The sequence below is a fragment of the Chlamydomonas reinhardtii genome, chromosome 12, assembly GCF_000002595.2.
Source record: "Chlamydomonas reinhardtii strain CC-503 cw92 mt+ chromosome 12, whole genome shotgun sequence".
NCBI classification, from domain to species: Eukaryota; Viridiplantae; Chlorophyta; class Chlorophyceae; order Chlamydomonadales; family Chlamydomonadaceae; genus Chlamydomonas; species Chlamydomonas reinhardtii.
Window position 1 is genome coordinate 5,995,308 of NC_057015.1, and position 12,003 is coordinate 6,007,310.

The following is a 12,003-nucleotide window of genomic DNA, read 5'->3' on the forward strand; positions in this document are numbered from 1 at the left end:
GAGTTCCTTTCGAATTTCTTTCGAATTTCGCACGAATTCCCCGCCAGTTTCCGCCGAGTTCCCCGGCGCCCCGCCCGCGCGTGCACACCAGCGACTCTCATGCACTCCAGCGAGTCCCTTCGATTCAGCCCCCTGCCGCCGCCCCAGCAGCGACCGTCCCTTTGGCAGACGTGTGAACCGTGTGCGCTCTGATATAATCGCCACCAGCCTGGGGGGACAAACGCTCCGCCACGGCGCGCTTTGCGCGCCGCGCAACCGGACATGTTTCCCCCGCATCCAGGTCGCACTCATCCGCATCCTCACAACTCACACACGGGGTGGCGCCCCCCGGCGCCGCCCCGCGGGGGTCCCCATGTCGACCGTGTGAAACCGTGTGCGCCTAGAGGCAGCCTATGGACAGGGGTCAGCCCCATGCATCTCTCTGAGTTTACACACAGCTCACACGCAGCTTCCCAAACGGCACGCCCGCGACTATGCACTCCCACTCGCGCGCCGCGCCAACCGCCAGCCTCCGCCGAGCTCCGCCGTACTCCACTGCAGCTTCCCACACGCGTGTGCGCTCAACTGCCCGCTCCCACTCGCGCGCCTGCCGACAACCGCCAACGACCCGTGTGCGTCACTACAGCCAGACAGCTTCCGAGCCGGGCCGCCGTACAACTACCTGCTCACACTCGCGCAGCTGCCGACTGCCACGCTACCTCCTGTACGGCTGAGGGGGGTTGGGGTGCCGTACACGAGTTAGTTGGGGGTTAGTCGGAGCTGTCTCAGGATGAAGGTTTATCTATTTTTTAGCCTCACGCCATGCTGGTGGTACAGCGCCTCCGCGTCACGGCGCACGTCGAACAGCAGCTTGGTCACATCCCCGCACTCCAGCAGCGTTTTCAGGGAGCAATCCCGCCGCCTGATACGGCGCGAAAGGAGCCCGCATTTCGCCATGGCTAGAAAGCAGCAACACCGAACCCGACCGAGCCCGACAACCCGCATGCAATAAGCGAGGTGCCAAAAAGCAGAAAGAAGCTGTAGGGCAGGTCCTGACAGTTACAGGGTTGTTTGGCTCGCCAGACATTCTCACCCCGTCACACCCCACACACCTGCAGTGCGAGAACGCCTCAGTGGACAGCACACTGACGTCCACCAGGTATCCGGGCAGCCACTGCCAGGTCCTCACCAGCAGCCGCGCCGGCTGCAGCGCCAGCAGGCACAGCTTCCCATCGCGGCTCAAGCTCACGCCTGCATTGCATCCGTGGGGTTACGAGCGGCGCCGGTTTCCAAGCCCAGTCCCGGCTGACGAGATTGCAGCCAATGCCTCTCACCCTCGGCATCCACCGCTAGCCACTCCACGCCCACCAGGGCGCCCAGCATGCGCTCCAGCGCCGGTAGTGAGTCCACCACTTCCATTCTGCAGCATGGACGAGCAGTGAGACTGTGATTCCGTGAAAGCAATGCAGAAAGCGACCAGCCAGGAGTTCGCAAGCGCACCTGGGCGCAACCAGTCGAACTGGGCACACGCGAAGCGTAGAGCCACCAGGATTGACCGTGTGGAACGCTATCCCTTTTGATCCCGCTCCCACAGGTTGCGTTCTTTGTGCGGTGCAATCGCAGCGGGAAATTGCCCTCCGGCATTATGTCACGGGTCTGCTGCACTCACATCACGGGTCCTTACAGGTGCCGATTCACAAACAGCGCGAAGGGTGCCGTAAGTCCGTAACGATGGGTGTACCGGTGCGTGCTTCGGCCGTCAAGGCTGTCCGTAGTGCGCAAGGCCCGACTGCCCAAATACCATTCCGGGCCGGTAACCAAGGGAGGTACCTGCCTGTTACCTCGCATGTACAGTCAGGATCAGAGCAAGGCGCCCGGGGTGAAGCACAGAGCCATGTTTCAAGAGAGGGCCCTTGCAAGTCAAAATGGGCTGCGTCCCCCCCCCCCAACAACTGCCGCAATCAAAGTGGGCTGCGCCCCCCCCCCCCCCCCCAACAACATGGTTTTGCCGAGCAGCAGCGGTCAACTCAAATCAGTCTCAGATATCATGCATTTGGGCCACCGGGGACTGGGAATGGGAGGGCGCGACCAGAGGGTCACGCGGGAGGGGTGCGGGGAAGGCGTGTGCAGACTGGTGCAGACGCAGGCTTGCGCAGTTGCGAGATGGGCGGGTGAGGGAGGGCTAGGCTGACGGGCAGCTCACGTACACAATCGCCGAAACCCCGTCATAAGCGGCGGGTGTTACAATAACCGCTCGGTAGTTTGCTGATATGTGTTTGACCTACATAACACTCAAAAACGCAGAAACAGCGCGACAAGTCCTGAGAGTGACAACGTGTCAGTGTGTAATACAAGTCCAAGCCTTGCATGCCTTTGCCTTTGGCATGTGGGCATTTCAGTTATGGACTAGATTTCAGTACCTGATTGAAGTACGTTCACAGCCAAGAGATGGCGTTGACACAATGAAAGCGGGGAAGAGTCGTTAATGGGAAGCCCAGGGGCCCCCATCGTAGCTGGCGTCGCTGAATCAGGCGTGATCTTGGACTACTGGCCAGCGGCTTCAGTAACCAGGGCGCACAACGGTGATGTCAAATGCGCCTGTGCGGGACCGTCTGGCTCTGTGTCCTTGCAGCAGCGCACAGCATTTATGCTGCTGATAACATCTCAGCGAACGCAAATGCTGGTGCTTCGCCTTTCACTGCGGACATCGTGGTTGACCCAACCTGCCTTTGGAAGGCGGAACGCTCTATCGCATCCGGGTGGGTCTCTTCACGGTGAATGTCCGGTCAACACCAGGAAATGTACGGACTTTGGGTGGGGTAGGGGAGACGCACATAACCCTCCCCCCCCCGCCCCACCCCTGAACCCAACCCGAAAGATTTCCGTGTCCCTGACCCGGCCGAGTTTTTGCGTCCCTCCCTCGCCAGATGCGGTCTGGGCGACGAGGGCCGCCTGAGGGCCGAAACGGCGGCCCTGGTGCACGCCTGCGTCCAGTTTGCAGACGACCCAGTCCTGAGGGTAGGAACTAACTCACCGACGTAGCGCCGCTACTGCTAGCCGTGACTGAACCAGAAAGCATATGGGTGCACCAGCCCACCGTCGGCACTAGCCCACCACCGTCGGGGCGGGCAAGGTTATAGCAACACACCGGGTTTTTTCCGGCTGTCAGCAGCGCACGTCACATAATGTGCAGGCCTGTACGCACGCAGGTCCATGTCCAGTTACACGCTCGCTCCTGGAGGTCGTGTCCCAGGACTGAACATGGTATGCTGGCTCGCTTTCCTGTCCGCAGCGGCTGCGTGTGATTGCGGGCGTGGCGCGGCTGTACCCGGAGCTGCAACGCCTGTCCACTGAGTTCAGCGCTGCCACGGGGTGGGGCCGTCTGTGGGTGTAAATAGTAGGGAGTGCAGGTTGAGTGAGGAGATGAGAACGGGCCGCTGCGGGCCAGGACGGCTGGGAACGGTGTGGGCGTGGGTGCCTGGGGTGGCAGCGATGTTAGGATGGTTCAGGTTGTACACAGCAGGGTTCGTACGGATTCGCTAGCAAAGCTGCCACTGGCGCAAGCACAGCGCAGCGTGGGCTGCCCCGGCTGCCTACAGCCAGGCGTTTCTTCACGGGGTGCTCAACGGCCGCTGCCCGTGCCTGGTCCCGCCTGCCCGGTTGCTCACACTGCGCGCACTCACTGCAGGATCCCAACCTACTTCAACTTCTCCAACGCCATCGGCGGAAGCGGCCACAGGCACTGGTGCCGCTGGTGTGGGTGTTGGATTGCAGACAGGCACACCCGACACTGGCTGGCTGCCTCGCCAGATATTGCTGCGCATTGGCAGCGACTGGCGAATAGCCCTGAACACAGCCGCATCTGGTGGCGAGGCTGCATGCAGCGGAATTTATCTTGTTAGCTAAATATTCTATGTAATTAGGTGTTTTGACCACCATACCTGTGATGCTGGCACGAATGGCAGCAACTGACTGCACCACGTCCTGGTTTGCCAGGCACCATGGCTCGACCTCAGCAGGGATGCTGCAGTGCATGCCAGTAAGAGCCTCTAGGCTGCTGCCATCCACCATGGAAATTCCCTCATAGTGCCCGTTGTTAGTGAAAGAGGACCCACGCTGATATGCGACAGAGGTGATGTACCGCGCTGTTGTGGGCACGATCTGCGCAATGCAGACATAGCCTCCACGAGCAGGCTGCCACACGAGAATGACAGCCTCTAGCAGCTCCGCCAGGACCCCGAGCTCGTTGTCTGTGATGTAGGTGGAGTCGAGAGCCATCCAGTCCCGGTAAAGAGCAGATGACGCAAGCTGGGGAGGCGTGGACCCAAATGCCTTGTGCCCAAGCTCAAAAGCCTGAGCTGCCCCAGCCCTGTGCCAGAAATCCCAGACTGGTGGAAGCGAGGCTGCATTTGCCAGGGAGGAGCGCAGCAGGTGTCGAGCAGAGATGCGTGAGGGAGCATCCCAGCGTTTGCCAAGGCGGAACCCAAGCGCATCCAGGCCGCATGAACCATTGGTGATAGTGGATGTGATCTTCACAGATGAAGCCTTGATGAAAGCCATCTGCAAGGCAGATGGTCTTGTCATGCAAAGGAATCTATGTATTTGTTTTGCAGCTGAACCTCGCACGCAAATGCGTATCAAACTTCAAATACCTGGTTGATAAGTTACCTGAATGTGCCAAGATAAATATCTGAACATGGTAGAATACCAGGTATAAACGTAGTCCAAGCTAGTGGAGTTTGTGGTATAGTTTTATACTTTGATGTTGTTACCCAACCCCCCGTGGTAGCCATAGACCCCGCTCGAAGCCCCCCGACACACACACACACACACACACACACACACACACAAACACAAACACACACACACACACACACACATACACACACAGACACACACACACAAACCAGGCAAATAGCACTGCCCCAAACTTACTGCTAGTTTGTGATGTCTGGCGCACTTGTAAGGCGCGCTTGATGTGTGTTGCAATGCCTGGGAAAGAACACAGTCACATTATGTTTCTGAAATAAGAATTGTTGTGTGCATGGAGTCGGGCATGAAGCTGTCGATCTGTGGCTCTAGGCGTCTATGAGATATGGCCCTAGATATCTAAGTCGTCGCCTGGGAATCTCTCAAGGGAGCCACCCCTTTCTGTCCATTCACTTGTGCGTTTCATGTATCTCATATGCTATATAGGAACTGTCATGCTGGTTTCGAAGCATGTTTGCGAGGCACAGTTTGGACTTAAACGCGAAACTACCTGTTTTACGCCTGTGAAAGCTGCTCCAGGGAAAGCGTACCTCCAAGATAGCCTTGGGCAATTACGAATCAAGACTTGATGGTTGTTCGTAATGCAAGTGACCTACACAGGCATTTAGGGGTGGTGATGAAAGAAGGTCAGATGAGAGATGGTTACCGAAATGTGTGCATCGAGTCGGGCATGAAGCTGTCGATCTGTGGCTCTAGGCGTCTATGAGATATGGCCCTACATATCTAGGTCGTCGCCTGGGAATCTCTCAAGGGAGCCACCCCTTTCTGTCCATTCACTTGTGCGTTTCATGTATCTCAAATGCTATATAGGATAGTAACGGGAGCTATGAGATTGGGCGGGTATCGCCCCGGCGTTGCGTGAACGTAGCGCTGTGAGCGTTGGGATCTGTGTCACTGGTGCACGCGAGCGCAACCGAGTAGACGTTCCTATAGCGACTGCGATCTGCGGGAGTTACCAGCGGCATACAGCCTGGGAGCGCCAACGCGTACTCGTGTGCCCCAACATTCAACCCATTCGGCCCGCGCCCCTCTGCCCGCCCGCCGCTGCTGCAGGTCGTGGGCATCCCCGTGACCACCAGCCCCGTGTTCCTGTTCTACCACAAGCCCGTGTTCGCGCGCGACAACCTGACAGTGCCCGTCACGTGGGAGCAGGTGCTGGCGCTGGCGGAGCGGTACAACGGAACAGGTGCGCGGGTGGCAGGGCGGCGCGCGATCAAAAGGGACGGTGTGGAAAGTGCAAACATTCGATTGACTGACTGACTAAGCTTGGACGCCGGTCAGGCACGGGCTTGACTGGCAGGGTGAGAATTCAGGGTTGGCCAGCTTTATAACATTGAAGCGCCTTATCCAGTGTTTGTTTGGTGGCGTGCAGATCTGAATGGCGATAGCGTGCCAGGCTACGGCATGTGTATGACCCCGTCAGGTGCGTGGATGCGTGGATGGGAAGTGTGCGACTGCGTAGCCCACGACCGCCTGCGTAGTAATAATCTAGCCTGTGGCCGTGCTAGACGGGGCGTGTGCACACGCCTTGCTGATTGCGCCCCGCGGTTGTCGCGGCACTCGCCCTGCAGCAGTGCTGCCACAGTGCGGTAGTCACGTTGCCGTGCCTGCTCCGGCACACAACGCACTCGCCTACTCTTTTGCAGAGTGCTTCGTAGACGGGACCATTCTGACGTGGGTGCTGGGGAGCTACGCGCAGACGCATGGCGCGTCTCAGGGTCTCTTCATTGACGCTGAGACCATGTCCAACCTGGCCAACACCAGCGCGTAAGTGTGTACTCGCCTGCCATGCAGAGGCGCGGAGATGGGGTTGGGGACTGAGCACTGCTGGGCACACCTTCAAAGCATTGATGCGCGACGCATGACGTTCAGGCTATTGTCGGCTCCATATGCATGCCTGTGCGTGTGCGCCACAGGTTAACGGCCGCGCTGGACGTGATGCGGCGGCTGCGCCGTGTGGGGCCGCGAAGCGGCAACTGCGCCGTGTTTGAGGACGAGACATACCTGGAGGGCCGCTGCCTGCTGTCCATCACCACGCCCACCACCTTCAAGGCCGCCTACTCGCCCGAGAAGCCCGCCCGCTTCGCCGCCATGCGCGGCCGCATGGGCATGGCGCCCTTCCCTGGATCCACGCGCGTGCTGGACCGGGCCAGCGGCAACCTCACAGACTGCGACGCGGCGCGATGCCCCATGGCACGTGTGTACATCAATGACACAGTGAGTGACCCGCTTTGGTAAGCGCAATTGTAGCCTTGACAGGTGATACCTAGCGCCCTCTAGGCGCCGCTGACAAACCGCGGGCCCCCGTGACGCCTGTTGCATCCTGCAGTCTGGCGTGCGACGGCCAGTCAACCAGCCCACGCCCTCGGCCAATGTCGTGGTCCTGATAAACTCCCAGTCCACAGTCAAGTACCAATTCTACGCCTACTCGTAAGTTGCTTGCCTGCACATAACGCCATCGCTAACAGTGAACACGCCAATCTGGCGGATACTGATTACAATCAATTACAAACATGTCTCTGCGCACTTACAGCCACCAGCTGGCTGCCCTAGACGCGAAGGCGGTGAAGGCGTGGCTTCAGGACGCCAGCTGGAAGGGCCGCGCCAACAAGAACAATCCGCGGTTTTATGCGGACGTGCCGGCGGACGACAGCGGGCCGTTTGCGGCCATCCGCAAGGCTATCATAGACGCCATCAACAAGGCGGAGAGGAAGAAGCACCTTCGCCCTGGGCGTCAAGCACACCGCCGCCACCAAGGCCAAGATGTCGGCGGCCCAGAAGGGCAAGAAGGGCAAGAAGCGCACCGCCGCCACCAAGGCCAAGATGTCGGCGGCCCAGAAGGGCAAGAAGCACACCGCCGCCACCAAGGCCAAGATGTCGGCGGCCCGGAAGGGCAAGAAGCACACCGCCGCCAGCAAGGCCAAGATGTCGGCGGCCCAGAAGGGCAAGAAGCGCACCGCCGCCACCAAGGCCAAGATGTCGGCGGCCCAGAATCGACGGCGCTTGAGGGAATCTCGGGCATAGGCACGCGGTCCGTCAATAACCAAGCAGTTGCGGCCACCTGCTGCTCAGGTCCGTGTGCACGCTGTAGCCTGCTGGTATTGGGTTAGTGTGGGGGTCGATACATAAGAACTGCAAATGGCAATTGTATTGAGTATTGCTCCTGCATATGATGCATGCATGATGTTCATGTGAACCCGTTGATTGCCGACAGTACGGTAGCCAGTGAGTGCCACAGTTTGATGACATAGCGACAAGCAGCCGCTTGCTCCTTGCGCCTTTGTGCCCGCTACTGCTGTTCGCGATTGTGGCATGGCCCGTACGGTCCCTGACCCTCGCTGCGCTGGACTGCGCTGCTGGACGTCTGTGACCTTTGCTTTATTTGGAGACCACAGAAATATGCCAAAACTGACAGGCTATTCTCCTACCTCTTGAGCTCCCAAGTTTTGGGCACAGGGCCCGGCGGCCTGATGACTGACCCGCGTTTAGGTAGGTTGGATGGTGCGGCTGTCACCAGCCACTCTGCGCCGTCCCTACCTCAATCGGACAGGCGCGCACACTCCTCGCATGAAAAACTGTTATGCGGGCCAAAGAGTTCTTTGTGGTATGCAAAGGCAATCAGCTTCTGTAGCTTTCCAAAGGCTCGCTGACGCCTTGAACTTCCTATGCAGAAACTATGCCGATGCGTGACATTGACCTGACCCCCGCTAGTCCTGGTGTTCACAGATGCTGACGCGGCGGTTGCGTGGGTGGCGGCCTTGCGGCGTGGCATGACGGGCTTGGAGTGGCCGGCAGGGCTGCTGGAGCACGAGCTGTGTGACGAGGTGGGTCACTGCGGCGGCGCTGGTTCACTGGGTGGGGCGTCACGGCCAAGGCATGGGGCAGGGAGGGGCGGTTGCACACCTGGCGCGCATGGCAACGGCAGTGGGTGCCGTGCGGCTTTGGCAGGGTGCCGGGCCGTGTGGGCTTCATGCCTGGCGCGAGGACGAAACCCGCGGGGTCTTGAGAGGGTCCTTGTTGCAGACACCGCTGCAGCTATGCCCATGCGAGTGCTCATTTGTCTATTGTTGTACATTCGTGCGTGCGTGCGTGTGCGCGCCCCAACGCAGGTGTGGGCGCCGGCGCCTCGAGGTGCACGCTATGGCTACGGCTATGGATCCGCGGCCTCTACAGGCATCGGCAACGGCCTTGCACCCGCTCAGGCGCTGTCCCCTACCCACGGCGCCCGCGCATCGCTTACCGCTGCGCCTACCGACGCACAGAACCTGGCTCTGGGCCGCGTAAGTGTCGCCAGCAGCACCCGCAGAACGGGAGGCTCCACAGCTCCTGGCGAGCCCAACATTAACAGCATCGGCCGGGGCGGGCTTTCGCGCCTGTCCGGGATCCGCGCGCGCCTGTCGGGCTTGGGCCCGCCTAGCGCTCGCTACTTCGCTGCACCGCAGCAGCCGGGGCGCCGGCCTGCAAACTCAAGCGCCGGCAGTCCTGCTCTGCATGCTGAGAGCGGCGGCGTATCAGCCAACCTGTGCGGTGCTGGTCGACAGGGCGTGCGAACGCTGGCATCTGCAGCCAGCGTTTCCAGTGCCGTGGACAGGGCAAGCGGTAGGCCAGTGGACTGGGCATCCAACTCCAGGGCCTGGCCTAGCGCTGCGGCGCCCGCGTCACTGGTTCTGGGGCCCTCTCCATCGGGCGCCGATGCAGCGTTGTTTGGACAAGCGTCTGTGCCGGACGAGCTGCGGACTAGTGCAGGCAGCAGCCATCGGGCCTGCTCTGGCGACGCCGATGCGGCGGCAACAATAACAGCGTCTGCAGCGACAGCAGCCCGAATCTCGCCGTTGCACGGCAACGGCGCATCTGAGCTGCCGGTACTGGCACCGGCGGGCTCGTCACAGCCGCTTGTAGGCCCGGACGTTGTGCCTGGCGCAACTTTGGATGGCGGACCGCTGTCACCTCCCGCGCAGGTCGTTGCGGACGCGGCAGCAGCTGCGCTGCCGGCCGGCCCCGAAGCCCCTGCCTTCGCGCCGTCTCCTGGCAGCATCGCAGCCTCGGCACCGGGCAGGGCAGATGATACTGTGGCGCCGGAACGGCTGAGCTTGTTTGGTGGCCCCGGGGCCGGAAGCAATGGTGTTGGCGGGGCCGGCGGCGGCGGCACGCAGGAAACGCCCTACGATGACGCCGCAACTGTGGCATCGGTCGGCGTGAGCGAGCTGCCCCTTCGCCTGCTGTACCGCGGTCTGCGTCTGCGTGCGGCTGTGTCGTGCGGTCCGCTCAAGGGCGGTCTGGTGGCGGGTGACGTCAGCGGCCACGTGTCGTACCGCGGCAAGGCGTTCACACAGCTGGCCAAGCTAATGGCCAAGGCCAAGACAGGCCAGGTGGGTAGGGCGGGTCGCGGGAATTGGGCAGCTGTTACAGTCAGCCATAGTCTATCGCACCTGAAACTGTCAGCCTTAACGAGGCTAAGCTGCCAACCAACCGTTTTCCCTCGTGGCCGCTTGTCCCTGTCCCGCAGATTTTGGCCACGGCAGACCTGGCGCGGACCCTGCCGCCGTTCCTCGCTGAGGAGCTGACAATCAAGGACCAGTTATAACAGGATTGGTCATATATAATTCCATAGTGCACCGTATGTAAACTAGATATCTGGTGAATTATTGAGGAGCGATCAGCATCGCACTTTGTGACGTCTATGCATCTCCATCCATCGAGCATGTGGCCCGGATCATGTGTGTGTTCACACTACGGGCGCATCTGAAGCACGCGCACACATCCTGTCATACGGGACCCTGTACTGCAAAGCACTGCCCTGGTCTGTTGGGTCTGTTGGGTTTGGGGTCTGTTTGCATAACGCATGCTTGGGCACAACAGTCATAACAGTGGCCATGCTTTGCACGTGTTTGTATGCCGTATGCGAAGGTTTGGCACTTGGGCGCATTGGGACTTAGGCAAAATCAATGAGGCGACGCGCACACGGGGTCACCTCTACGTCTGAGACGACGACGCGTGTCCTGTAATAGCGGGGTGTAGCGGGCACTTGACGTAGCTTACTTGTATGCAGCCCTTGTAACTCAGCGGGATTATCAGATCGTTGGAATTGGGGAGCCGACTGGTGCCTGTGGCTGGCAGTTTATTAGTTGCCATCATCGCTTGCTTTTACAGTGCGCGTGTGGACTCAGCAAGTCTTTGTTGCACTTGGCTCTGTAATCATGAACCACCAAGGAGACGTGCAAGGTTAGTACTCGGTAGTGGGGGCGTACAGGAGACGGTCCTGGCCCGTCCCTTCATCTCCCCCCACTCCCTTAGTTCACACCACTAGCCCACGGCAGGGTGTCTACGGTATTTGTCTAATTCTTATTCTATTTCAGGTTGGTACGGGGCGCATATAGGTGGGGGCAATGGCGTGGAACGGGAGCGCCATCTTTCTTGTCACCTGAACGGTTGCATGCTTCTGCGATAAGGACGGTAGATTACAGATGCTGCGATCCGATGTGATGGTAGCACGGTAGGGCGGGCGTCCGATTGGCTAATGAATGGTATGACTGGCCCTGTGGCGGCCGTGTGGGATTGTGGGGCCCGACATGGCGGAGGTCTATCCTTTGGGACGGATGCAGCAGAGCACACCGGCAAGCTTTTAAGGTGGGTACGGTTCTAGCGTGGCGGATGGCGGTTGGTCCGTGTGCTTGCGTGTGTGCCTGCAGGATGTGCGTGCCAGGCGCTATATATAATAATCAGTACAGAAGGTGTTAGATCCATCCATCATAGCGTTGGTGGGTAGCGGCTCAGTAGATGCTGCTACGCTGCTACACAACAACAGCAAGGGTGATCGATGGAAAGATGCGGCGTGCGCTTTTCGGGGCACGCTGAGCCTGCAAGAATTGGATCACGCAGCAGGCTGTTTCATTTGGATGTTGGATGGTCAGCCGAGGAGTCTCTCGTGGGAGTCTCTGTGAGTACGCGTGGGCCGTGTGAGCATTTACCCGGGGGCCGTGTGAACGTAACTGACGCGTGAACCCGTCGTGGTAGGCGTCTGTCGGTGTCGCGGCACCGTGGTCAGGATACGGCGGTTGCGACCTACTCGAGGTCTTGTGGCCAACTGTTTATGATGCTTGCGATGTGTCACAAGCAAAGGGGAAGTTGGCCATTCCGTGTCGCACCCGCGTTTATGGGGGGTTTTCCCGGGCCTAAAACCCAATCGCGTACCTGGCACCGTTGCCTGGCACGGTTTTGCTCAGCATTGTGAAACGGCCCAAGGCATTATATAGT

General features: G+C 59.8%; 4 protein-coding genes across 5 annotated transcripts; 3 read left to right on the forward strand and 1 right to left on the reverse strand.

Annotated features, from left to right (window-relative positions):
- Positions 1-8: 8 nt before the first annotated feature.
- CHLRE_12g534945v5 (uncharacterized protein) lies at positions 9-2,144 on the reverse strand. Its single transcript, XM_043068627.1, has 4 exons — positions 1,480-2,144; positions 1,314-1,399; positions 1,092-1,230; positions 9-709 (listed from the first exon to the last, which is right to left on the reverse strand). The coding sequence occupies exons 2-4, from the start codon at positions 1,396-1,398 to the stop codon at positions 658-660; spliced, it is 276 nt and encodes a 91-aa protein (XP_042918722.1). The 5' UTR covers position 1,399; positions 1,480-2,144; the 3' UTR covers positions 9-657.
- A 100-nt stretch (positions 2,145-2,244) lies between these two features.
- On the forward strand, positions 2,245-4,957 carry CHLRE_12g534961v5 (uncharacterized protein). Its single transcript, XM_043068628.1, has 6 exons — positions 2,245-2,738; positions 2,907-2,997; positions 3,272-3,351; positions 3,668-3,718; positions 3,976-4,690; positions 4,890-4,957. The coding sequence occupies exons 1-5, from the start codon at positions 2,572-2,574 to the stop codon at positions 4,064-4,066; spliced, it is 480 nt and encodes a 159-aa protein (XP_042918723.1). The 5' UTR covers positions 2,245-2,571; the 3' UTR covers positions 4,067-4,690; positions 4,890-4,957.
- A 77-nt stretch (positions 4,958-5,034) lies between these two features.
- Positions 5,035-7,026, forward strand: CHLRE_12g534980v5 (uncharacterized protein). Of its 2 annotated transcripts, XM_043068629.1 has the most exons (6): positions 5,035-5,375; positions 5,581-5,621; positions 5,803-5,935; positions 6,122-6,172; positions 6,396-6,516; positions 6,666-7,026. In XM_043068629.1, exons 1-6 carry the CDS (start codon positions 5,366-5,368, stop codon positions 6,985-6,987), a joined length of 678 nt encoding a protein of 225 aa, XP_042918724.1. In that variant the 5' UTR covers positions 5,035-5,365; the 3' UTR covers positions 6,988-7,026. The 2 variants fall into 2 exon arrangements, with proteins under 2 accessions (XP_042918724.1, XP_042918725.1); XM_043068630.1 differs by having other exon boundaries at positions 5,035-5,621.
- A 48-nt stretch (positions 7,027-7,074) lies between these two features.
- CHLRE_12g535019v5 (uncharacterized protein) lies at positions 7,075-11,873 on the forward strand. Its single transcript, XM_043068631.1, has 6 exons — positions 7,075-7,179; positions 7,283-7,821; positions 8,165-8,238; positions 8,476-8,573; positions 8,859-10,118; positions 10,256-11,873. The coding sequence occupies exons 3-6, from the start codon at positions 8,220-8,222 to the stop codon at positions 10,331-10,333; spliced, it is 1,455 nt and encodes a 484-aa protein (XP_042918726.1). The 5' UTR covers positions 7,075-7,179; positions 7,283-7,821; positions 8,165-8,219; the 3' UTR covers positions 10,334-11,873.
- Positions 11,874-12,003: the final 130 nt, after the last annotated feature.

Coding starts and splice junctions, on each gene's coding strand:
- CHLRE_12g534961v5 (XM_043068628.1), top strand. CDS start 2,572: ATGCGCCTGTGCGGGACCGTCTGGCTCTGTGTCCTTGCAGCAGCGCAC. Junction 2,739..2,906: donor GAACGCTCTATCGCATCCGG/GTGGGTCTCTTC, acceptor CTCCCTCGCCAG/ATGCGGTCTGGGCGACGAGG. Junction 2,998..3,271: donor CAGACGACCCAGTCCTGAGG/GTAGGAACTAAC, acceptor TCCTGTCCGCAG/CGGCTGCGTGTGATTGCGGG.
- CHLRE_12g534945v5 (XM_043068627.1), bottom strand. CDS start 1,398: ATGGAAGTGGTGGACTCACTACCGGCGCTGGAGCGCATGCTGGGCGCC. Junction 1,231..1,313: donor GCTAGCGGTGGATGCCGAGG/GTGAGAGGCATT, acceptor GATGCAATGCAG/GCGTGAGCTTGAGCCGCGAT. Junction 710..1,091: donor GAGGCGTTCTCGCACTGCAG/GTGTGTGGGGTG, acceptor AACCCCCCTCAG/CCGTACAGGAGGTAGCGTGG.
- CHLRE_12g534980v5 (XM_043068629.1), top strand. Junction 5,622..5,802: donor CGTTGCGTGAACGTAGCGCT/GTGAGCGTTGGG, acceptor CCGCTGCTGCAG/GTCGTGGGCATCCCCGTGAC. Junction 5,936..6,121: donor GGAGCGGTACAACGGAACAG/GTGCGCGGGTGG, acceptor GGTGGCGTGCAG/ATCTGAATGGCGATAGCGTG.
- CHLRE_12g535019v5 (XM_043068631.1), top strand. Junction 8,574..8,858: donor AGCACGAGCTGTGTGACGAG/GTGGGTCACTGC, acceptor GCCCCAACGCAG/GTGTGGGCGCCGGCGCCTCG. Junction 10,119..10,255: donor CCAAGGCCAAGACAGGCCAG/GTGGGTAGGGCG, acceptor CCTGTCCCGCAG/ATTTTGGCCACGGCAGACCT.